Raw genomic sequence first — 26,529 nt, 5'->3', positions numbered from 1 at the left:
TAGGGTGAACCACCCCTTTAATTAGTTGTAGTAGAGGAAAAAAACACAGGTCGCCTGCCCTGCGGGATGAGGATGTGTTGTGTCGCAGAGCTGTGTATATTTCAGGACTGGTTGGACAGAACTACAAACCATATTATGGGTAAAACAGCTCTTGTATATGTATTTGATGTTGATTTAAGCCCTTTGCCTGGAGTTCAGCTTTAAACCCTTCTACAATATACCAAACTGGCAAGTTACAGACGGTTGCAACCATTTTAGTCTAACAAGATTGGTAAGGTTTAGAATATCTCGTTAATGCATTAACAATCACAGTGTTGTGGCCCCATTGCGTGCCATCGCCATACACAACCAGCGGTAAAAACCCTGGAAGAGACTAGAGCATTAGGTTAGCCATTTTATTTACAGATTCATGATATTCTCACTTTCTCTCCCTCCCCCCTCCCCTCGTCCCCCATTCACAATCTTACATTTATTCGGAAGTGAAAAATAACCAATAGACTTTTTTAAAGAAAGAATCTTTCCTTTCTGTTTACAGCATAAATATCATATAAATCTTTTTACAATACAATCGTCATAAGCTTTACTCTATAGGTCTCATTCTACACAATTTTTTTATTTTTTTAAATGTCATATAAACCGCTTGTACAAAATTTGACACCTTTGAATCCAGAGACCTCTGGAATGTTCTATGGATTTCTCTGTATTTAAAGGGTTAATAAACTCATTTTGGAATGTTTACAAATTCTTAGTAAAGACGTTCTCATTAAAGGTTATTTGGGTGGCCCCAAGATCTGAAACTTTGTTTCAGTGAAAAAAAAAAAAAAAGGATTTTTTAATCCCAAAGATCAACCATATATATATCTGTTCTCTGCTAGATAGGAGAGAATGGAGAGTAATATAAAAGGTCCTCCTATCCAGCATAGAAGAGCTTGTTTGTTCTTTTTTTATTTTTTATTAGTTATTTAATCAATACAAAAAATAATTCATTGTAAATATATAATATATATTTATACATATTCTGAATATATTTACATTTATATCCAACAGCGATAATGCTGTATATGTGCTCTGGTGAAGAATGGAAGGGATTTGAGTGCTGGAATATATTTTCTCAAAATATTACAAAATTAACAAGAAAGGCAAAAATATAAGTGTTTTAGCCTTGAGTCCACTGAAAGCAGTCTTGGTGAGGCAGTGACGGTGTATCTGGCTTTGCCACAGCCGGAGTGACGGACTTCTTTCCCCCCTATCGCCGACCAGGCAGAATCTTCCTGCTGTCTCTTCGCACGCGTTTGGTCCGGGGTTGGTGAGCCATGAGGTTCTCCTGTAATGTCCTGTTCCCATCATTGGAGTGGTAGGAGAATATACTGTGGAGTCTGCCCTGTAACCTCTCCTGCCTTATACCTTCTCCTCTACAGAGAGGTCCTTGTTCCTCGGCGTTCTGCAGAATCTGTCAGCCTTATCAGCAGTCTGTTAAAGTGGCCTGCAGAACGCAAGATGCCTCATGTTTTTACCCCATTTACGTGCTGGAATTTGGGGAGACAGGGTTCATGTGGCATGGGGTCAGGGGAGAACACCGAATCATCCCCAGACGATGCAGAGCAGGAAGACTCTTGGAAGCTTGGAGAATACTGCTCCAGAGGGGCGCTGAGCTCGAGGTATTCCTGTGGAGGAAACAGAGAAAGGAACCCGTTAGAACAACTGACCTGATATGGAAGCCTGTGACCACAGAACTGTTTTTGTTGCACATAACCACTCAGGTATTCTGTTACCCATAATAACTACCCACCTACTATGCCACAACCATAAACTCCAGTAGCAAAAACATGGGTAACTATAGACTGAGGATTATGTGCCCGGTACTGGATTATTAAAGCGGGAGTTCACCCATAAAAAATGTTTTACCCTTAGATTAATGCTCATTTTGTCTAGGGGAATCGGCTAGTTGTTTTAAAATCGAAGCTGTACTTACCGTTGTAGAGAGCGATCTTCTCCGCCGCTTCCGGGTATGGTCTTCGGGAGTGGGCGTTCCTATTTTGATCGACGGTCGCATCCATCGCGTCATGAGTAGCCGAAAGTCGGTGCGGCTCTATACTGCGCACCGACGTTCGGCTACTTTCGGAAAATCGTGACGCGATGGATGCGACCGTCGGAAGACTGTCAATCAAAATAGGAACGCCCAGTCCCGCAGCCCATACCCGGAAGCGGCGGAGAAGTTCGCTCTCTACAATGGTAAGTACAGCTTTGATTTTAAAACAACTAGCCGATTCCCCTAGACAAAATGAGCAGAAATCTTAGGTTAAAAAATGTTAGTTCCGGGTGAACCTCCACTTTAAGTTAAATGATAAGTTTGCCTGCATTTATTTTTCTTAAGTGCCTTTACATCAATCTCAGGCTCCTGCAGACTCTCACCAAAGCGGTCTGCTTGTACTTCTTACGCAGTTACTTGAGGGAGCAGAAAGATCAATAGACTATGAGAGTGCTCACCAGCACCCTTGTAGTTCATTGACAACTACAAGCCATCAGCCCCAATGCCTGAGGGTACTTGTAGGCATTATTGCACATTGCTGTGGGGGGCGGAGCCCCGTACAGCCACAGTGTTTTTGAATTGTGGTAGTAGGTGCAGGGAGAGGATCCCCTGCCCGTCATGGGGCTACAGGTGCTGGAACATGTTTCAAAGGTGAACTTATCTCTTACATTTTTTTTTTTCTCAATCTTAACTTTTTTTTATACTGAGTGATTTAGACATAAAAGATTTACAGGATTATTATAACAGACTCTTTAGCTAGTCTTTGACATGCATGAGCAAACTTTGATTTTTTGCTACTAACCTCGTTGGTGGTTAGTGTGAGGATGCGGTCCAAGTCCTCCACCAGCTGTTTGAAGGTAGGCCTGTTTGAGGGATTAGCTTGCCAACAGTCTCTCATCATCATGTACCTGGAGAAAACAAGATGCGCCATTGTGAGGTCTGGTAGTCAGACAGCAAGCACTCCATGAGGACATAAAGACCAGTAAATCATCAGCATGTGCCAAGCCGGGTAATGTATTAAGAGACACTAATCAATGAGCCCAGAAATGCTCAGTAAAATTATATATAGAGGAAACAGAGATAACAGATGTATCTGCTGCTCCCAGCTTTGATTCCAAGTGTCATTAATCAGAATGATTTAATATCAGCCAGGCGGCCAACACAAAACATGAGAAAAAAAATTGGGATTTTTAATATATTCTGCCCGCATGGGAAAACATTTAAATGACTGCTTGCTAGGTTCGGAAATATGAATCAAATGCATCTTTCTAAACAGCGTTCGCATACAGTAATGACAAAAAGAAAATGACATGCACGATGATGTGATTATAGAAGAAAAAAAAAACTTATATCACCGATCGCTACTGCAGAGGTATTTTTACAACATGGAAAGCAGAAACCATAACTAGTGCTGGGCTGCTTACAACTGAAGATGCTTTCTTAAAACTGGACTCCACAAATGATATCCAAACAAGGACATTTGGTTGAGCTTTTAAAATTTCTATATCTACCCAGTTCTGAGATTTACACAACTCTGCCACATAGCACAGCTATTGAAATAACGCCTCTTACAATTATGGAATAAAGTGGTAATTTTTTTCCCCCACCAGTCTACGCACTGGACATGGAAATAGCAGGAGCAGATTGGGGACATTATTCCTCTGCTCTTTCCATAAACACATTTTCATACAGTCCTGCTCTTCCCGTCTTACAGCAAAACTATATGCGCAGTATGTCCCAGAAATGTCATTCCCTTTTACATACAATCTCAAAGATACAATAAGATGGCAGAATCACCAAATTGGTATGAGAATCTAAGTGGGGTGGAAGAGTGCCAATAAAAATAATTTACCTTAAAGATATAACCTAGAGATTATCTTAATGAAGATCCAAAAGGCCAATAGGTACCACATAGGGAGAGGGGCTGCATTAAAGGGGTTGTAAAGGTAAAAGTTTTTTTACCTTAATGCATCCTATGCATTAAAGTAAAAAAACATCTGACCGCACCAAGTCCCCCGTTTTACTTACCTCACCCCTCGAAAGTCCCGGGCGCGTTCTCGTCATCCTGTTCGGTTCCCAGCCTGGCCGTTAATTGGCTAGGCTGGATGGGTTGATAGCAGCGCAGCCATTGGCTGGCGCTGCTGTCAATCACAGCGGATGACGGGGGGCGGGGCCGAGTGATACAGCCAGCGGCCGCTATGGCCGCCGCTGTATCACGGGAGCGCGCTCGCAAAAGCTTTCCACCATGCGAGGAAGCTCGCATGAAGGTGGAAAGCTTTTGCGAGGAGGAGCACAGACAGTCGCCGCCGAGGGACCTCAGAAGACACGGATCGGGGCCACTCTGTGCAAAACGAACTGCACAGCGGAGGTAAGTATAACCTATTTGTTATTTAAAAAAAAAAAAATCTTGCCTTTAGTGTTCCTTTAAACGTGTGTATGTATGTGTATATATATATATATATATATATATATATATATATATATATATATATATATATATATAACACACACACATACAAACCCACACACAAAGATGGTGCCCTTATGTCAGCTCCACCAATTATTTTTATTGGAGCGCTGTCTCCGCATTCAGCAACTTCTATATAACACACTCTGAGCTACTTTATTTATTCTTGGCCATTTATCTTTAACACCTCTCAGATTCGGGTAGGCTATGTCTTTGTTCTCTGCACATAACTATATGCAGGGCTGCACCATAGTCAACTATTTTTTTTTTTTTTTGGGGAGAATATATATATATATATATATATATATATATATATATATATATATATATATATATATATATATATATATATATATATATATATATATATATATACACACATATATATATATATACATATACACACACACACACACACACACACACACACACACACACACACACACACACACACACACACTATGAAAATTGTAGATTCACACTGAAGGCATCAAAACTATGAATTAACACAAAGTGTGAAACAACTGAAAATATATTTCATATTCTAGGTTCTTCAAAGTAGCCACCTTTTGCAGCAGACACATCTCTAGAACTGTTAAGAGGAGACTGTGTGAATCAGGCCTTCATGGTAGAATATCTGCTAGGAAACCACTGCTAAAGAAAGGCAACAAGCAGAAGAGACTTGTTTGGGCTAAAGAACACAGGGAATGGACATTAGACCAGTGGAAATCTGTGCTTTGGTCTGATGAGTCCAAACTTGAGATCTTTGGTTCCAAACCCTGTGTCTTTGTGCGACGCAGAAAAGGTGAACGGATGGGCTCTACATGCCTGGTTCCCACCGTGAAGCATGGAGGAGGAGGTGTGATGGTGTGGGGGTGCTTTGCTGGTGACACTGTTGGGGATTTATTCAAAATTGAAGGCATACTGAACCAGCATGGCTACCACAGCATCTTGCAGCGGCATGCTATTCCATACGGTTTGCATTTAGTTGGACCATCATTTATTTTTCAACAGGACAATGACCCCAAACACACCTCCAGGCTGTGTAAGTGCTATTTGACCAAGAAGGAGAGTGATGGGGTGCTGCGCCTCTTGAAGCTCATAAAGAGAATGCCAAGCAGTAATCAAAGCAAAAGGTGGCTACTTTGAAGAAACTAGAATATATTTTCAGTTGTTTCACACTTTTTTGCTATGTATAATTCCACATGTGTTAATTCATAGTTTTGATGCCTTCAGTGTGAATCTACAATTTTCATAGTCATGAACATAAAGAAAACTTTTTGAATGAGTCTCTCTCTCTCTCTCTCTATCTCTCTATCTCTCTATCTCTCTATCTCTCTATCTCTCTATCTCTCTATCTATATATATATATATATATATAGATAGATATAATCTATTAACACATACTATATTACCAAAAGTATTGCAACACCTGCCTTTACACACACATGAACTTTAATGGCATTCCAGTCTTAGTCTGTAGGGTTCAATATTAAGTTGGCCCACACTTTGCAACTAGAATAGCTTCAACTCATCTGGAAAGGCTGTTCACAAGGTTTAGGTGTGTGTCTATGGGAATGTTTGACCATTTTTCTAGAAGCGCATCTGCAAAGTCAGGCACTTTATGTGGACGAGAAGGCCTGGCTCGCAGTCTCCACTTTAATTCATCCCAAAGGTGTTCCATCGGGTTGAGGTCGGGACTCTATGCAGGCCAGTCAAGTTTCTCCTCCCTAATCCAGGTCATTATGGACCTTGCTTTGTGCACTGGTGCGCAGTCATGTTGGAACAGAAAGGGGCCACCCCCAAACTGTTCCCAAGTTGAGAGCATGAAATTGTCAAAAGTGCCTTGTATGCTTAAGCGTTCTCTTCACTGGAACTAAAGGACCAAGCCCAACCCCCGAAAAAACAACCCCACTCCAGACTCCAGTGGAGACTGAGAGCCAGGCTCTCTCGTCCACAACAGTGCCTGACCTCACAAATGGGCTTCTGGAAGAATGGTCAAACATTCCCATAGTTAAATGCCTAAACCTTGTGGACAGCCTTCCCAGAAGAGTTGAGAACAACCACTCAATTTTTTTGACTTTTGGTTCATGGTCTTTGGGGTGTCTGTCCCTGGCCATGATTAACATGCAGTATCATTTATAGACAGTTCTTGTGTTTCAGTATGTGAGTATATAATCCATGTCATGATATGAATGAATAGAAGCTGTAACTTCTCCAATTATTAATAAATGTATGTATTCCCTAGTTTTTAAGGTCTCCTGAAAAAGACATATATTGTGAAACACGTTGTGACCAGTGGGATTTCTCTATCTACCTCCTACAGACACAGAACCTCCAGGTTTCGAAGATTACTGTATTCTATTTCTGCTATACGTTATAGTATATGGATGCATACCGATTTGGATCAGGTCTGGTCTGTTAGGAGTTTACCATACTGTATATTTGAGGCCTGATACAGGGGAATAGCAAAAATATAGCTCACCATTTTATTTTGTGTTGTATACAACAAAAGGTTATACTCTTAATAGTTGTGGTTGTAATTGTATTCCTGTGTTTAGGCACGGAATAAGTCCCACTTCTTTTTCTTTATTTTGCATGTTCATATTTCCTTTTACATGAATTGGCTCATTGCTTTTTCCAGAAATCTGCACAGAGCTTGGAGGTGGAATTTCTGGGATTCCCTTCATACTCAACTTTTCTGCAGCAAGTTTTCATCTCGAGAGACATGCTGGCCTTTATACCCAGACAAATACTTTATGTGCAGTGTTTTAGGATTACAACTCTGGGACTACTAATAATATTATAGCAGGTAGACTATCCCACTTATTATTCAATTTAAGGAAGTGCAGTTGCATGCTTTCTACATAACAGAAACAAGTAAACATTTGCAATGATGTTTGTAAAAAAGGTCAATGTATAGAACAGTTCTTACATAATTACATAGTAGGCGAGGTTGAAAAAAAAAGTCCAAGTCCAACCCATGTGTGTGATTATATGCCAGTATTACATTGTTTATGCCTGTATGTTGTGGTCATTTAGGCGCTTATCGAATATTTTTTTTTTTTTATTAAGAATTTTTATGGAAGAGAATTCCACATCCTTACCGCTCTTGCAGTAAAGAACACTACGCAGTTTAAGGATAAACCGCTTCTCTTCTAATTTTAATGAATGGCTGTGTGTCTTATCAAGTTCCCTTTTGTGGAAACGTTTTTTTCCCTATTGTGGGGTCACCGGTAGGGTATTTGTGCATAGAAATCATATCCCCTCTCAAGCGTCTCCTCTCCAGAGAGAAGAAGTTCAGTGCTCGTAACCTTTCCTCATAACTAACGTCCTCCAGTCCCTTTATTAGTTTTGTTGCCCTTCTACGAACACTCTTCAGTTCTAGCACAGCCTTCCTGAAGACTGGTGCCCAGAACTGGATGGCATACTCCAGGTGCAGCCGGACCAGAGTCTTGTAGATTGGGAGAAATAAAAATGTCTCTGGAGTTTTAATGCATGCCAATATTCTGTTTGCTTTGCTTGCAGCAGCTTGGCATTGCATGTAATTGCTGAGCCTATCATCTACTAGGACCCCCATGTCTTTTTCCATCCTAGATTCCCCCAGAGGTTCTCCCCCCAGTGAGTAGATTGCATCCATATTTTTGCCACCCAAATGCATTATTTTTATTATGTTGTACATTAAACCTCATTTGCCATGTAGTTGCCCACCCAATTAATTTGTTCAGATCTCCTTGCAAGGTTTTCACACCCTGCGGATAAGTTATTGATTGCCCTGCTTTAGCTTAGTATCGCAGTATCCTCACACTGTTTAAGTGTATATAACCTGACTTTAATTACTATGTAGAGAGGCCACTTTTGTTGAGAAAAAAAATTCTCTTCTGGGTGATCGTTGTACATTGCAGCGATTTTAATACTTTGTTGCAGATTCCAACCTTTTGTTATTATGAAGAAATCTGTGTGCTTGTCTGTGTCCATATGGGAAAGTGAATCTACTTGGAGTGGTTTCATAATTATCAATCAGCTGCAGCACCTGCAGGGCGCCAATGAGGAAAGCTGCTGGGCCTGCATCCCCCATTAGGCCTGGTTCAAACCTATGCATTTTTTTGTACGTCTACAGTTTTGCAGAAACACGCTTTAATACATTTAACATGGTTTCCTATGGATGTAGTTCACATCTGTGCATTTTATGGATAGGGCCAGGGACTTTTTTTCTAGTTTTTGGTTCCAAAAACTTTAATGGTTCAAAAGTACGTATTGAACATTTTTAAATGCACCTGGAATATGCAAACTGCAACCTGCATAAGTGTGAACCAGGCCTTAGACATGATTTCCTTATGAGAGTAGAACACCAAAAATTACATTATTGTTGCAGGGGATTCCTGATATTTGACTTGCCTCTTAGGGCAGACTTCTGGTGAAATCAGTGAGCCAATCACACAAGCAGGAAATTATGTTTCTGGGGGGGGGGGGGGGCGTTCTGTAAACATTCTGTGTACAGAACTCCTCCAGGTACCCATATTGCATTGTATTTTCAGAAAATTACAGAGCTGCAGATTGAAATGAAAGGTAAATTTTAACATTCAATTACAACATGACTTGTGTCGCAATTGCATACGCTATAGTAATTTCTTCTTTATTCAACATTTATTTCCCCACAAAAGTGGACTTACCCTTTAAGCATGTTCCCTCAAAAACAAGTTAACAATGGCAGCTCTTTTATTTCTATCCCTGAATTTTAAAGATTGTATGATGTGTATCAGTACATGTGGAAACTTAGAACATTTTCGAGAAGGAAAAAACAAAACAAAAGAACAAACGAAAGATAAAAAGTGAGACGGATCCCTCTTAAAATATAAAATCAGCAAGCTCTTAGGCCTTCTTGGTCCTTTCTTCAGGCTGCATCACATTATGATGTTAGCCAGTAGAAGGAACCAAAGTGTTCTTAAAGCTTGAGGTTTAGAAATATATTTTTAGCCATTTGAAGGGTATGACACATGGCATTATTTTGTCTATGTTTCCTTTTAAGAACAAAATACTTTTGATTCGCTAATGCAGCACAATACAATTATTTTTATTTATTACGTACAAACAAATCAATTTAACTACTAAATGTTCTAGAGGAGATGAGCAATTACATAAGCTACTTTCTGCTTTTTATTTTCTATAAATCTCCTGAAGGTGAAAAAAAAAAAAATAAGGAAGTAAAAGCCAATCCAGTAAATCATGTAGTTATTTATATGGTGAAAAGATTAATGAACTTATTTATAAGTGTGCTACTAACAGAAGCAAAACACGATTATTACCCTAGAGCAAAACTGGAAACAGCAGAAATGCCGCGTACACACAACCGTTATTCATGTCATGGAAAAAAACAACATTTTTCTCGACATGATTCCTCTCAAGTCTCTCTTGCATACACACGATCGTGAAAAAAAAAATGCTTGAGCAAAGCGCGGTGACGTACAACGACACTATAAAGGGGAAGTTCTATTCGAATGTCGCCACCCTTTGGGCTGATTTTGTGTTACCGCATGTTAGTAAAAATTTGGTGAGAGACGCTTTTCAGTCTTCGTGCTTTTCAGTCTGTTACAGCGTGACAAACGTGCCATCTCCATTACGAACGCTAGTTTTACCAGAACGAGCACTCCCGTCTCATAACTTGCTTCTGAGCATGCGCATTCCCCCCCCCCCCTCGTTAAAGCGCACACACGACCGTTTTTCACGAAGTGAAATAGAACAACGTGAAAACAAGAAAAAATAGAGCAGGTTTTTAAATTTTTAACGCCCATTTTTCTCGTCGAGAAAAATGCTCTGGAGCATACACATGACCGTTTTTCACGACCAATTTAAAAAATTTCATTTTTCTCATGAAAAACAGTCATGTGTATGCGGCATCAGACTTTCAATATAAAGTAAATCCATGATAACCAATTAAGCTAATAAATTCAATGAAACATTAGTAATCAAGCATTCGGCTTCTAGGACAACCATTAGGCCCCTTTCACATTACTGCGACTTCAAAGCCACACGATTTCGTGTGCAGGGACTACTTTGAAGTCGTACTAATATGAATGGTTGTCATTGGAAATCATGGAAACGACTTGCTACTTTGCCATCAAAAATCGTGGGACAAGTCGTAGAGGTGTGACAGAGGCCTAAATCAGCAATTATTAATTAATGATTTACATAATTTTAAATGGCTCGATGGGAGGAGGTTACAGATATGCAAATTAGTTGCATGGGAAGCAGACTTCAGCAGTGATGGATGGTGCTCCATGTTTCACATTAAACACTAAAAATCACCAAAGATTAGCAGACAAGTATAATTGAAGCACTAATAGAAGGAAGTAGTAGTTTTTTTTTTTTTTTTTTTACGAATCTAAAAAAGTAAAGGAGAGAAAACAGGAGGCTAATTCTTACAGTTCATTGGTGCAGTTGGCTGGCTTATCCATCCGGTGACCCTCTTTCAGCAGCTTGAAAAGTTCCTCAACTGGAATGCCAGGGTATGGCGAGCCTCCCAGAGTAAAAATCTCCCACATTAAGACACCAAATGACCAGCTATTGGAAGCAAAAGCAAAAACTAGATTAATAGGCTAGAACTCCTGGCTACATTTATAGAACAAGGCAAGGGCTTAAAAAAAAAAAAAGAAAGAAAGAATACTTTGAGGCTTATTAAATAAATATGTACATAGTACAGAAACTCTTAGTCCACCAAATGACATTTTCTATATAGGATTTTGTAAAAGTCATGAATGTGGTTTACACATATCCACTGCAATTAGGACTCATATGTTTGATTATCCAAAAACAACATATAATGCCACGAGGACCCACGGATTTGGGCAACTGCAGCCACAAAGAACTGATATACAATACAATAATAGTCTAAAGGTAATGTGGACCCTGGAGCAAGCAATACAATTCTTTGTTTTATTATCCCAATAACAGAAGGCTGAAACAAAATGATTACAGTAGGCAACATATCAACCTTTGAGGAGCAACAGTCTACACTGGATCAAAGAAAAGTAGATCTGTTGACCACTATAAAACGCAGCTGCTAACTATTATTGTCTAAACTGTACTGGGAAAAGCACAAATCTTATTGGCTGCTTTATTTTCCTGCACTGTACTTTTCAGAAATCAGCTACTCTGTAGGCTAAAGGGAACTCTGCGTCAAATTAATAATTGACTGACTCCTACTAGGAGTGAGATTGCATACAAATGCCTTTAATCGAGCATTGACTTCAAGTCCCTGCATACACGAACATGCATACTTACTTGGTGGGTCATTGAGCCAAACAAGGAAGCAGTCTAACTCGGCAGTATGAAACCCAATTGGAAAGAACCAGGTTTTGACACTACATTCATCCAGTGATAAAATATCTATTCCCGACCAGAAGACCACTATAGTTTTGTTTTATGGTGCTGGCTCTACAAAGCATGTTTTCCGTTTGTCCCCCTTGTCTGCTCAGCTATCTGTCTCAAAAATATACTGTGCATGCATAAAAACGTGGGCCACAATAGGCTCAGGGCTACTGTTGATTTTTTTTTTTTTTTTAGGGCATTACTGCAATTGGTTGACTTTATTGAAGGCTTGGATTTACTCAATGCCTTGATGTACTGCCTACTATACAATAATATGTCAAATGTGACTTACACATCGCTCTGATGAGTGTACACCCGGTCAAATAACGCTTCTGGAGCCATCCACTTTACAGGGAGCCGACCCTAGAACAAGCAAAATCATTAATAAATACAACAGTAGTGACTAACACAATGCTTCAAAATCATTTCAAATTCAGAATGCACTCTGCTTATAAGTTCCATAGGTGATGCTCTTTTACATATCATACATAAGCAATGCAAAACAACTATCCAATAAATAAATAAATAAATAAATAAATAAATAAATAAATAAATAAATAAATATATATATATATATATATATATATATATATATATATATATATATATATATAAAGATGTCCAACACGAGTAAAACTCATGCTGTTGAAGTTGGGTAGAAATCATGAATTCTGTTAATTAAGCTGAAATGTTTCAGTGCCGACCTCAGGGAGAGAAGCTGGCTTACAGCCTATAAAGAACTTCTGGAATGGGGCCTCGGGGGTCAGGAGAGATGGGAGGAGCTTAGCTGAAAATTTCTGAAACATTTCTAATAGTACAGGGAAGAAGAAAAGTATTGTTTTCCTCTATTTTATTTCAGTGGAGTAAAAGTGAACATGTCAAACTGCACTTGTCTGTTCTCTTTAACTAGTATACCAAACAAGCAAGTTTCTGCTTAGACAGTGTAACCAAGTGCATTATTTCCAATAGCTCCAAAGCACACCATTTATGGCATGTTCATGAAAACTGATGTATAAATACCAGTAGTATTCCAACTCTTAAGCCTTGTACACACGATTGGTTTGTCTGATGAAAATGGACCATTTTCATCGGACAAACCAATCGTGTGTGGGCCCCATCGGTTTGTTTTCCATCAGTGAAAAAAATAGAACAGGTTTTAAAATGTTCCTATGGATAAAAAACTGATAGAAAGATGTGGAAGTCCATCGGTCAAAAATCCATGCATGCTCAAAATCAAGTCGACGCATGCTCGGAAGCATTGAACTTCATTTTTCTCAGCACGTCGTAGTGTTTTACGTCACCGCTTTGGACATGGTTGGATTTTTGACCGATGGTGTGTAGGCAAGACTGATGAAAGTGAGCTTAGTCGGATATCAGACAAAAAAATCCATCGGATTAGATTCCATCAGATATCCAATCGTGTGTACAGTTGCTTTAGGTACACATACAAATAAATGAGAATTCTTCAAACACCCTGCGCTCTAGCTGTCCTTGGGAATCCGGGGCTCCTAGTAAGTATTCTGCTGTGGATCATCTTGGCCAACAAACAAATGACTGCTTCCAAGCTTCAAAACCAGGAACCTTTCTTTAGGAGTCTGCTAAGCTTTGTTAGAATCATTGTGATGTGTGCTCATTTACCAATTTTATTTTCTATTTGCAACCAAAACACCCTAAATATGCGTGATTAATACAGGCCATCAGTGAAACATGTTGGAATATATATTATATATATATATATATATATATATATATATATATATATATATATATATATATATATATATATATATATATATATATATATATATATATATATATATATATATATATATATATATATATAAATAAATAAATAAAAGGGCCATCCATTTATACAATAAAATGTGAAAAAAGACAACTGAATCCTCACAGCTTCCAATGTTAAGCTGCATGCCTGAGAACCATTTTGAGATACTCGCATCAATATAAACTACTAGTTGCAACAGCTGACTGAATTACTACTTTGCAGTTCTTTAACTGGGTGTCATCTGCTTTCTATCAACACATATCCAACTAAAAGACACGGGGTGTGTCTGTCAGAGGCATACAAAAAGGTTGATAGTAAAAAAGGCTCCAGTTCTAATTGAGGTGACAACAGCCATTAGTTTTACAAGGATGTTCTTTGCACGTTCCATCCTTAAAATGCAAGTGCACACATGTGCTTAATTAAAGCCCAATTGAAGTTCATTTTAAATACATTCCAGGTGCATTAAAACGAAAAAGGTGGTCAAAGTCTGACAGTGTGTTTCTTTAAAAAGCAGCCACAGAGTAGAATGTCCTGTCCACTGTCAACATGATGCAGAGGATGACCCTTGCTTTCTGAGTAAAAGCAGTGCTCTCTTGGCAGAGATCTTACACGCCCCCCTGCTGAGTATGAGCGCTCCGATTTGCAGGGAGCGTGAGCCCACTGGAGAGATGCACACTGTTTGTCCTGATGACCACTCTCAATAAAAGAAAAATTGAGGGGGGATTTCAAAACAATATGGTTGTGACTAGTGAGGCAGGTAAGGGAAAACTTCCAGAGGACACATGTTCTTGATAAATCTGGTAAAAGGTGAAATTTTCATTTCTTGGTCTCTGATCGATCGAACCATGTCACTTCCGCTTTCTTTAAACCATCAGTAATTGCCGATTTGGATGAATTGGTGTTTGGACACAATACCGGCTACTGATTACAGTCTGGTAGAGGAAGATTTTTCTGTTTTCACAGCGGCCAACGAGGACAAAGTTGTCACCGCCTCGGAAGCAGCCATTTTATTGGTTAGTTTCAGAGTGGAGTAACAATGTCCACTCATATCGTGCGCCGTACTCTATTCAGTTGCCAATGTTGTGTCCAAACACCAATTTGTGAAAATAAACAGCAATTCCTCAAAATCTGCAATTCATGATGGTTTAAAGAAAATGGAAGTAGCGCGGGTTGCTCATTCTGCCAGGTTCGAAATTTTGGCAGAACACCAGGGAGAACACAAGGATTATTGCTAGTGCATGCTAAAAATCTAACATGCTGGTTTTACCAAAATAAATTGATGGATCGACTTGGGTACAATCAGCCTGCCCATAGATGCACCGAATCTCAGCCAGTCCCTACTGAACCAGTCAAAATTTGAGCCATCTATGGCTGGCTTTACAACTGCCAAAACCTCAAAGTTTAAGCAGGAGAATAGGCCTCTGCACATTCACATCCATCCCTTGCAATGAGGAATAATCAAATCTGCTGTCCAGGTCAAGACACACTGAAAAATGTATTATCTTTGACCATTTTTTTTTACTACATAATGCTGACTTAGTGCCATTTACATTAGTGCACTGTAACCCCCAAACAGCTATGGTGCATGCAGCACTACATGCCAATCTAAAAACACCATAAAAATGTGTTGTAAACTACAATACTTTGAGAAACTTGCTTTCCTACTGTTCTTTCTGAGCCTCGGCCTCACAGGTGCACCGCGGGAAGACCATGCCACCAATGCCTTTCAGGGAAATCTTGCCAGATCTAGTTAATAACAAGCTGCCCCAGATCATGGGGCTTGTTATTTTTGAATAACAACCTGGCCAAGATCTCGTATGGCACATGTGCAAGATCTGTTGTGCCATTATCAGTGGGCCAGCACAGAATAAAGAGAAAGAACCTGGCCACTGGTGACTTAAAAAATAAAATTGAAATGGCTGCCCAGGATTTGGAGCCAGGTGGGATGGACCTGTAAGAACGGGGACATCAAAGAAAGATGCATGTTCGAATTGGTAAGTTTGTGTGCCTAAATACATTTAGCATGGGCAGTTTATTCAGATGAAGTATTTTTGAAACAAAGGAAGCTCCCATTGCATCATGAGAACTTTATCTTCTTTGGAGCTACTTGGCTAGGACATACTGAGACGGGGGGTCAGTTTCTGAAAAAATTTCACAAGCCTCACTGCTAGAGTAATGGGGACCCTTTAAGCAGTAAGTCTTTATTCCCTACAGGTAGGCTTTTTTTTTTTTTTAAATACTACCAAGGTCACATTTTATGACTTGTATCTGCAAAATTTGTTAGAGGAGTGCTAAAAAAAATTCGAACATAAAGTGCATCCACATTCAGAAAAACGATTTACAAATTCTTCCCCATACTCACATTTGTTGTTTTCTTATAATAATCAATATTGTTGACGTCCCGTGCCAGACCAAAGTCTGCAATCTTCATAACATTGTTCTCTGTGACCAGCACGTTCCTGGCTGCAAGGTCCCGATGTATACACTACAATACAGAACCACAACTGCATTAGTGCTTAAAGTCAACCATGTAAAACGTATTAACAAAAATAATTCTAACGCTTAATGCCCAATTAGCCTGGATTCACACCTATGCAGTTTTATTGCATTTTGCAGATTTGCACTACAGAACATTTTACATTGTTTCCTATGGCACACAATCTAATGCAAAAAGCACCAAAAATGCATAGGTGTGAATTCAGCCTTAGGGTGCATTCACATGGGTGCTTGGCACATAATATGAATTTCAGCTACGTGAATCTGCGAATTCCTGCATTTGGCATCACATATGTGTGTGAAGAGCTGTGGCTGCCTATACAAAACAATGACAGGCTGACAGCTAGGGAATACCTACAGTTGGAGAAAGATGATCGCAGCTGGATGCAGTCCGTGTGCTGCAGATGAACACTGGCTGTAAGAACAGCTGCAAACTGTGATGGATAGCTGCAGCAGCCAAGAGCCTGTCATTGTTTCATATGGGCTGAGCAGCTGCAGCTCTTCAAACACACCTGTGATTCCAAAAGCAGGAATTTGCAGATTCTTGCCTCTGGAATTAGCAGTGTGTGCTAAACTCCCCAGTGAATGCATCCTTAAAGTCGCAGACCTTTTAGTCCTTTATCCATACACAGGTTATGCTCTGTGATGGGTTTGTGCCATAAAATACTACTTGCTGCCGTCACACTGAAGTGCACTCTATTGGCAGAGCCGAGTACTAGCTCATTATGAAATACTTACCTTAGATCGAAGCCCCCACAGCGTTCCCCGTACACTGCTGTGGCCTGCGATATATCTCCTGGAGTTTTTTTCCCCCAGGTATCGCAGGCTCTGGCGCTGTGATTGGTTGGAGCTACGATGATGTCACTCCCGCACATGCATGTGGGAGCCGGTGGTAATGGCAGAGCAGCTGAAGAAGCGACACGAGCGAGCCGTTTCTTCAGTGTGCATGATCCGATGACGTCAGCACATGCCGATACTGTAAATATCTCCTAAATGGTGCAAGTTTAGGAGATATTCATGGTACCTACAGATAAGCCTTATTATAGGCTTAACTGTAGGTAAAAGTGGTGTGTAAGGGTTTACAATCACTAACTCTAGCTTCAACAGTGTAATGTTGAAACAAAGAACAGTGGACTTTTTTTTTTAAATATTAAATTCCTATGGTTGTGTATTGCTGGCGGTACGGTTGGAGGCACATTTGTCAAGAACAAGGTTTAAACATTTAGCACAATACCAGTACTTTGTGTGCTTTAAATAAAAAAAGGTATGGGATTGCTCGTTAAATGTTTACACACGTTTCAGAGAAATGGCCAAAGAACACACTTTGTAGGGTCTGCTGAAAAACAACACACATACCTAGCAAACGCTTTCTATTTTATAACGGTACACTATTTAACTAAAGAAAACACTGCAATGAGGTATTGCAGGCAGAGCCGATGGTAGTAGCCCAGAACACAGAAGGCCTTTATGCAACTCTACAGATCCTTCACAGTAAGAAGCAAAATGAAAACAATATCCACTAGTAAGGCATACTTTAAAACCCTGTAGTATATTAGCGGGCAAAAAAGTAAAAAATACTAATTAGAAATTTGATAATTTTGTTGCCCTGCTTTCATATATATTTTTTTCTGAATGATGGAATTATGCTTTAGGCATATTACAAAGGTATACAATTTACTGAATGAATAGCTCCAATTGCTTATTATTAAAGTAATAACTATACTCTACTAAAAGTCCTTTATATTACAGAGGTAAGGGGCGTGAAACAAAGAACGCCCAATACAATTCACTATTCTTATTTTACCTTCTGTGATGCCAAGTACTCCATGCCTCTGGCCAGCTGGTAAGTGCACGATATCAAGTCTTTAAAAGTCATTTGTTCTCCAGGCACCCTATTAATGTCATAGGAGTAATCCATTTCAACAGGGCGCCGGGCCCGCAGGTACTCACGAAGGTTCCCTTTAGCAGCATACTCTACAATTACATATAAGGTACCTACAAACAAAATACAACTGTTAAAATCAGTCACATACTGCATCTTGAACATTTTCAGGTTTATATGTAAATGGCATTGGTTTAAAGTGTAACTTAAAGGTTAAGTTCACCGTTGCATAACAATTTGTAATCCTCATCATCCCCACCCCAGTCCCGCATGCCTGGAGCGTGGTGATCTCCCGCTAGGAGACATTGTACATAAGCAGGGTGGCGAGATGGGGAGCAGAACTACATCTAGCCATGAGATCTCGCTCTCTCTCAATCCTAATGCCGCGTACACACAACCGTTATTCATGTCATGGAAAAAAAACAAAGTTTTTCTAGACGCGATTCCTCTCCAGCCTGCCTTGCATACACACGATCGTGATTAAAAATGCTCGAGCAAAGCGTGGCGACGTACAATGGCACTATAAAAGGGGTAGTTCCATTCAAATGGAGCCACCCTTTGGATTATGCAAATTTCCCTTCTCATAACTTGCTTCTGAGCAATGAACGTTCCCCCCCCCCCGTCTAAGCCTACACACGACCGTTTTTCAAGACGAGAAAAACGACAACGTGAAAAACGAGAAATGCTCTGGAGCCTACACACGATCGTTTTTCATGACCAATTTAAAAAAAAAAAAAAAAAATTCTTGTTATGAAAAACGGTCGTGTGTACACGGCATAAGGCCTCATGTACACTGCTGCTGGTAAAAAGGACGTTTAGGAGCAGTTTGGCTTTTTTTTCCAGCTGCACCTGAACTCTCCTCTGTTATCTTATCAGTACATGTACACAAGGTTGTTTATAGTCGTTTCTAGGTAATTGAGATTAGACGCATATTTTGGAAAGCAAAAAAAAAAAAAATGCATTCAGGATGGATGTTCAAAGGCATTTGAAGCGCCAAACGCCTGTAAACGCTGCTAAACGCAGGAACTTGCATTAAGCAATTTACAGACTTTTTAATTTTAACAAAATAATAATAATAATAATAAAAAAAAATGCAAACGCGAAAAAACACTGCTAAACGCAGCATGTAAATGTACATGTAAATGTACATCCACTTTAGTTTAGCAACATGTGAACTAAGGTGAAAAACAGTTAAGTTCATATAAACAGCCAATCGGGTATGGTGGGATTTTAAAAATAGAGCTCCTGTTGCATCACACTAGATATCTAAACATAGGTTACTTTAGTAAATAAGGCCCTGTGTTTTGTTGAATGAATGAATGAATGACTTGTATAGCGCAACGCATGCGAACTGAATCGCCTCTGGGCGCTTTTTCCAGCCAGAATCTGCTTAGCTGGTGCGGTCATTTTTACCCCGTAGGATCATGACACGCTAGGGACACACAGTCATACACACATATATACATATATACTGGGCCAATTTGGGCGAGATCCAATTTACCTACCAGCATGTCTTTGCATGCAAAAGATCACAACATACATTATGTGCTATATCACGAGGGCAGGAAGTGATAATTCTGTGGCGAAGGCATTCTAAATAAAAATAATAAAAAAAAATGTAGCAAAATAACAGTAGAAAGTCTGCAAAACAGTCTTGAGTCTGAATATTCCCTGTACCGAAAAAACGTAAGCAAAGACTTTCAAAGGTTACTGAACCTTTAACAGTAATTTAAGTTGAGTGTAAGTTACTAAAATACTAGGGAGGTTACTAAAAGGCCTTTATTACATTGTTTAAACCATAGACCGTGGTTACACTCAATAATTAACATGGCATAGACAGTCGCTAAACTCACTAATTAAAAACGACACAGACGGTCAGTAAGCTCACCAATTGAATCGGCATGTTAATAACAGGACAGAGGTAAAGTCCAGAGGTCACAGAAGTCAGTCTTAAGAGGTTAGAGTGGAGGAAAGTATTCTTGTGTCAGCTGCAGGGTGGGAATGTTGGTCATTACAGGGCTGCCTGACACTCTCCCTCCTAATGAGTTGTAGTGGTCCTTTCATTAGCGAAGACGCAATTAAAGAATTGCTGAGTAGCACCTTGCTGTGGGACTCACCTCCTTGTGTGCATGCACCCAACAGATTGATAATATTCTTATGCTTTCCAATCATCTTCATCATCTCCATCTCTGAGACCAGATCAGACAGGTCTTTCTCAGTAGCATCATCTGTGTGGAAATAATCCAAATTTTAACCATATAAAAACTACAGTCTAAGATTTCACTAAAAAAGCAAGTTCTGCCCTTTCACTGGCATAATGGCACAGTGGCTTGATAGTTAGCGCTTCTACCTTGCAGGACTAGGATCAGCGGTTCATTTCCCAACCACACCACCTGCATGTTCTCCTTGTGTTTGTATGCGTTGACTGACTCCAGGTACTCAGATTTCCTCCTACATGCCGAGGAGGTGCTGGTAAGTTAATTGGCCCCTGTCTAAATAGGTCTTAGTATGTGTTTGCATGTGAGGTAGGGACCTTAGATTGCAAGCTCCCAACGGGCAGAGATTGAGGTGAATATACAATACATGTAAAGCTCTGCGCAAATTGTTGGCACTATATAAATGCTTGTAATAAATAACAAATATGCCTGCACCCTATACCATGGTGTTAAAATAAAAATAGCTACATAAAATGTATTAAAAAGCAGCATTTAAACCAGTTTTGTTTTTACAATAAATCTTTAAATGTATTTGTTTATACACCAAGCATTTGAACATGAATCTGTCTTGAGCCACTTGTAATCCCAAACAGAAAAGGCATCAGACTGGGTGAGGGAAGGGTAGCAATAGAAGACAATCGGGCTCTGATGTAGTGTACATGCTGCCAGGAAAACACAGCAGAGTGAGCAAAGGGATGACTTCATCAATAGACTGCTGCTCCCTAACTGTCCAATCAGCAAGTTAAAAAAGAAAGCAGACTTTAGCCGCCATTATTTCCCTTAGGACACCAAAAGGGTTTGTTTTACGCAACATACCTCAATGAAAAAAAAAAAAGTTTAAAGCTCACAGTTTTGTAGCGTTATCAGGTCCTTCATAAAAAGTGAACTAGTGCCCCTCTGTAGTATTCCTAACCTAAACGTAGAACTTACCCCTCCCTAACCAGCTGATAACTTACCTTAACAGCCACAGCCTCCTCTGTTGTATACACCCCGGGTGGAAATTTTCAGTGCTGGCCATATCTGTGCAATGAGTCCCTGTAGCCAGGGATCACACTCTAACTGCATGTCTACAACCCCATTCAAGTCTAAAGCTGGCTATGCACCCATGCATTGAGTATAGGCAGTACTCAACTGTTTTAGTTGCAAGTGCACTGATACAGATACAATCACCTCAGCCATGCACTGTAATAACAGTGGGTGGCCATGCTGGCTTGACAAAAGTTGATTACTTAAAGCGGAGGTTCACCCAAAAAATAAATTTTTAACATTATATTCAGCCGAGTTGTCCTAATGACAATCGGCTGTGTTTTTTTTTTTTTCCCCGTACATACTGTATTTTCACCGCCGCTTCCAGGTATATCTTCTGCGGGACTGGGCGTTCCAATCTGATTGACAGGCTTCCGACCATCGCATACTGCGCGTCACGAGTTGCCGACAGAAGCCGAACGTCGGTGCGCAGGCGCCGTATAGAGCCGCACCGACGTTCGGCTTCTTTCGGCAACTCGTGACGCGCTGTATGCGACGGTCGGAAGCCTGTCAATCAGATAGGAACGCCCAGTCCCGCAGAAGACATACCCGGAAGCGGCGGTGAAAATACGGTATGTACGGGGGGGGGGGGGGGGGACAGCCGATTGTCATTAGGACAACTCAGCTGAATGTAATGTTAAAAAAAATTTTTTGGGTGAACCCCCGCTTTAAACGACTTCTTGGAGTAGGGTCAAAAATTGTCGGCTGAACAATGCCTGCCACCAATGCTAAGCAGGTGTGGGCACTGATCAGGTTTTCTGACTGCTGATGTGAGCGGTTGTCAGGGCTGGTTTACACTAGCTGCAGTGGGACTGTGTTGGACAGCTATTGCAGCTCAGTCCTACTGCATGGACTAGGCAAAATGCGTTGTCTCCTATGTGCCCAGTTCACACAGCTGTGCTTTGGTCATGTTTGGGCATGTTGCGCCGAGGAAAAAGTACTGCATGCCGTTCTTTTTTTTTTTGCGCAGTCTAGTACAAGGCAAGCCACTGCCTTGGACTGCGTGGCCGGCAATTGAACTTTACAAAGTGTCTGTTTGACATCTCAGTAAAGTTTATGAAAAAAAAACAAAAAAACAACAGCATGATCTGCAGAGCTCAGCATTTCGTCACTGTGAAGAGATCAGTCGGCTAGGAATTTGCTTTTTTTTTTAGTTCAACCAGCAGGCTGAAAGAAATAAATATATTAGTGTATAGTCAAGTTTAGCACTCTCGTTGTGCAGGCGTAGCCAACAGCGAGGGCCACAGTTTTCAGCTGGGTGGGGGCTTTCTAGATAACATTAGGTTTAGAAGCTAGGGACTAGAGCACATTTTACAAAAGTGGACTTGTCCTATCACTATAGCACATTGAACAGTCAAAAGGTTTGCAATAGCTATGTGATCTACACATGCCTGAACTTTTGTCTGCATGGCACAAGGGGGGGGGGGGGGGCGCGGGGTGTTTTCATTTTTGAGCCTGCTATTCTACAGACTCTTTGCCACTGCTCCAGCAGGTTACTTTAACATTTAGCATGGAATAAATGGTTAGGCTAGATCTGTGCTATAAACCAGCAGTTCTGGATGCAGCGTTGGCCCATACCATAAAAGGATTTTCTTGGCTCTGCCCCATATCCTGACAAGAAGTAATTTTTGGATTTGTGATGGAAGTGATAATGGGTAAATATAATTTTCTTTTAAAAAGACTCTGCAGTGCTTTTGATTTTTAAAGGAACATAATCACACTAGTGACCCCAACCCAAACTCCCTCCCTTCTGTAAACTCACTAGCATACAGAGCAGACATTTCCACTGAAAACATTATTTCTCCTTTCTGGTGTGTGGCAACTTATTAAAGATATACCCTCAGGTAATTACCCTCATTACGCTACAAAATAATTTTGTGAATTTTGAAAGAACATATTATGTGAGTTAAATGACGTTTTTATACACTTGTCTTGAATGGTTTCATTAACAGCATAGCTTTAGACACGATGATTGCATATAAGCACAGCACAGATTTCAGTATATACAACTTACTGTATATACAGAATAGTGGCTGTACCCTGCTGGACAAGAATGCATGTTGCTGATTAGTAGATATTTTAAGGCTTCATGGCGAGGAACGCAAGAGCAGACAGCATTTAATGGAAAAAGGCAGTCACACAGCCCTGGAGACAGAGCAATCACACATAGGGATGGTGGCGAAAGGATTGCATAATTCAAAGGACACAAATCACTAAATTACACTTCTTTCCAAAGCTGCAGTCTTTAAATCACAGAGAGGGGCAGCGAAAATGTCAGAGCTTCTGATTTAACTTCAAGGTCAGGAATGTGACCCCGTGACCCCCCTCCCCCCCCCCCCCCCCACAGAGAAGGGAGAAAACACCCACAACCCCTCCTTGCTTACCTTTTAGCATCTTTACAGCAACAGTCACTGACTCTTTAGGCCGGTCTTTATCAATCCCTACAGCCTCGGCCATGACCACTTGCCCAAAGCAACCCTCACCCAAAGGTTTTCCCAGCGTCAGCCTGCGGAAGTACACACAGATTATTAACATGCAATGAACAGCAGCTGTATGGGAAAGGGGGCTGCTGCTGTCTTTAATGTGCTAATTAAAATATAGATGATATGTGAAAATATGTACAATAACAAACAAGCATGGACAGAAGGGACTGCCGGTGTCTGGTGCACCCACAGCCACCGATCAACTGACATTTTTCCAGATGCTGATGGCATCTTCTACACAAAATGTGTATTATTTGTTTCCTTTTGACTTTCTTATTGTGCATCCTTGTTTTAGGTTAGTGAATTTGAATTCTTTCTAACAAGCAGGTCAAAATAACAGCTAGGCAAATGACACTTTCAGAAGTAGGTCAGTAATAGCAACCACCTATATTTTAGGCTAGCTTTACTCTAAATGTAGTACTTTTTTCATAAAAATACATCTTTTTTACATACATGAAGGCCATTCAAGTATTGTTTGCATAGTATGCCTTTCTTGGTATATATATATATGAAGGCTGAGCAAGTGGCTTCTGTATAGTATGCGATTCATCATATCTGAAATACACATTAGCCCTGTAGCCAGCATAACGTACCAGAAGTTTGACTGTTGTGTGTTTAGTTACTGGCTTCATGAACTGAAATTAGTTGATTACCAAAAATAATTAACCTCAACATCTTTTTATCTGTCTATCAGAATGAAAATATCTATATGTGCCAGGCCTGTATATGTTAATCCCCAATGTGTGTATTTAGCTCTCATCATGCCTGCAGTGTGATCCGCACAGGGCGCAGGCCTTTGATATATGGCATGTAGCTCAGTTGAAGATTACACTTCAGTTAGAATCACAGGTAAAAAGCATATCTAAAAAACAAAAACAAATGGCTGAACAAACTTGGCGTGATATCCAGATCTGTTAAGCCCCAATTATATACCTAATGCATTGGATTCCTACAGCTTTGGAACACATAGGAAGAAAGTGGTACAATTACATACTTGTCTCTCGAGAATTCCCACTTGGGGTCATGAGGAAGTTCGTACTCTGATACATTGGGCAACAGGACTGTATCAGCACTGGACAGAAGGCGTGTAGTAATCCTCACCAAAGGTGTTGTGGAGTTCATAGAGGAACTTGAATCGGCTGACACCTGTAAGAGGAAAAGGTGATGTGATAGATGCCCACTGGCAAAAGCATTAAGAAAAGCCCAACAGTCAGCTCCCCATGTGCAAACTAGACTGACGTTCTCTCATTGGATAAGCAATGTAAAAAAAAAAAAAAAAAAAAAAAAAAGGACAGCTCTTTATCAGTCATAATAAGTTAATAAAAAAGTGGAAATATAAAATCTAGGGGTATTTTAAAATAAAAAAAAATTTATTAACTTAAAATTTTGCCATCCATTTTTAGACATTAAACTGACTCTTATTGAACACCCAATTCAGGTTATGGGTTCCCTTTAATGGTACAGACATATCAGCCAATCAAAGCTTGGCTTTCATTAGTAGGACTACAGTAAAATACTACATGCAAATTTCTGATTGTATTTATAAATTTATTTTTATTTGTAATATTCTGTTAAAAAAGGTTGTAAAGCATTTACATTTTTTATGTTCTATAATTATTTTGTATCTATTTTTTTTTTTAAATTACATAAAAAAAAAACTCTGCTACAGCATATACTATCCCACTGGATAAACTGGGTGAATGTAATGAGGCATCTCAAGTTAGAATCATATTACCTGTTACTGCTGCCCTTTAAAAAGAAAAACAGCATTACAATGAAAAGTTAAATCTGATACATGAGGCCAAAACAGAACCATGCAGGTACACACGTGAAGCATGACTTAGGTTGCAGACTAGACAGCATTGTAGTGGAAGTGAAACTTTATGCCAATATTCCAGGGAAACGGATTAGACATTGTAGGATAAAACACTCCATCGTTTCATATTAACATTATAAAATGACAATGAATTATGAAAGGGGACTCCCAAACCTTACAAATTCTAATCTTCCAAAATACCAAATGAATATTCCAAAAGCACTTAGCCGTTTAGCCAAATAAACAAAAATAAATTGTATTAGCTTTGGTCAATGTAGATTATGGGAGTCAGCGAACAGCCCTTCCCCTACAGATCTGACACCTGGGTGAGGATCAAGCTTTTGAAGCCTACCCAAAGGGTAATCATCGTAAGCACTTTTTACTGGAAACAATTAGCTCACCAAGATTTTCCAAACTGTTTACCTGATCTCAATGAGAAGAGTTACCGGATGGAGATAAATCTATGCAATATATTTCAGTATTTTAAAGTGTAGTGGGAGGTCCCGGAACTGTAGGGCATGGCTTCATGTCTTCCGGCTACATGTTCTTGGAGACATCTGGCCGCGTATAACCAGTTAAGACCTATGACTTTAATACTGATAAAACTATATAGATCTTTATGTATTTTGGGACAGTCCATGTAACTTGATGGCAGACAGACAGATTAAAACTCATCTTCCAACCATCAATATTAGAAACTGAACTGGTTTCCAAGAAGCACGACTGATTGCTTAAATCAAATGTTCCCCTGATTACTTTTGATAAAGAAAGCAAAAAATTCTGTTGATGCAATTACATACTTGGAAGATTCCACATCCTACATCAACTGATCACCAGACACAATGACAAAATTCTCTATTATTTCTTTAAACATATAACACCTGACCACTAGATACATACAAATCTATCCAACGCTGCAGAGATACTACACCTACACTGCATGATGTGAGCACCCAGTGC

At 39.8% G+C, this 26,529-nt stretch overlaps 1 protein-coding gene across 5 annotated transcripts in view; it reads right to left on the bottom strand.

The window, feature by feature from the left end:
* Positions 1–317: 317 nt before the first annotated feature.
* FGFR2 (fibroblast growth factor receptor 2) overlaps positions 318–26,529 on the bottom strand; it is a 128,444-nt gene continuing 102,232 nt past the window's right edge. For all 5 annotated transcript variants that reach the window (XM_040361957.1, XM_040361959.1, XM_040361958.1 and 2 more), the window contains 9 exons: positions 24,748–24,899; positions 23,655–23,776; positions 20,146–20,256; positions 17,951–18,141; positions 16,013–16,135; positions 12,157–12,227; positions 10,920–11,057; positions 2,832–2,937; positions 318–1,664 (listed from right to left, as the gene is read on the bottom strand). In XM_040361957.1, the coding sequence (XP_040217891.1) occupies positions 1,503–1,664; positions 2,832–2,937; positions 10,920–11,057; positions 12,157–12,227; positions 16,013–16,135; positions 17,951–18,141; positions 20,146–20,256; positions 23,655–23,776; positions 24,748–24,899 (1,176 nt within the window). In that variant the 3' untranslated portion in view covers positions 318–1,502. The remainder of the gene's footprint in view (positions 1,665–2,831; positions 2,938–10,919; positions 11,058–12,156; positions 12,228–16,012; positions 16,136–17,950; positions 18,142–20,145; positions 20,257–23,654; positions 23,777–24,747; positions 24,900–26,529) is intronic.

The sequence above is a fragment of the Rana temporaria genome, chromosome 8 (assembly GCF_905171775.1).
Source record: "Rana temporaria chromosome 8, aRanTem1.1, whole genome shotgun sequence".
NCBI lineage: Eukaryota > Metazoa > Chordata > Amphibia > Anura > Ranidae > Rana > Rana temporaria.
The sequence above is the reverse complement of the archived record's forward strand: the minus strand, read 5'-3'. Positions and strand labels throughout refer to the sequence as shown.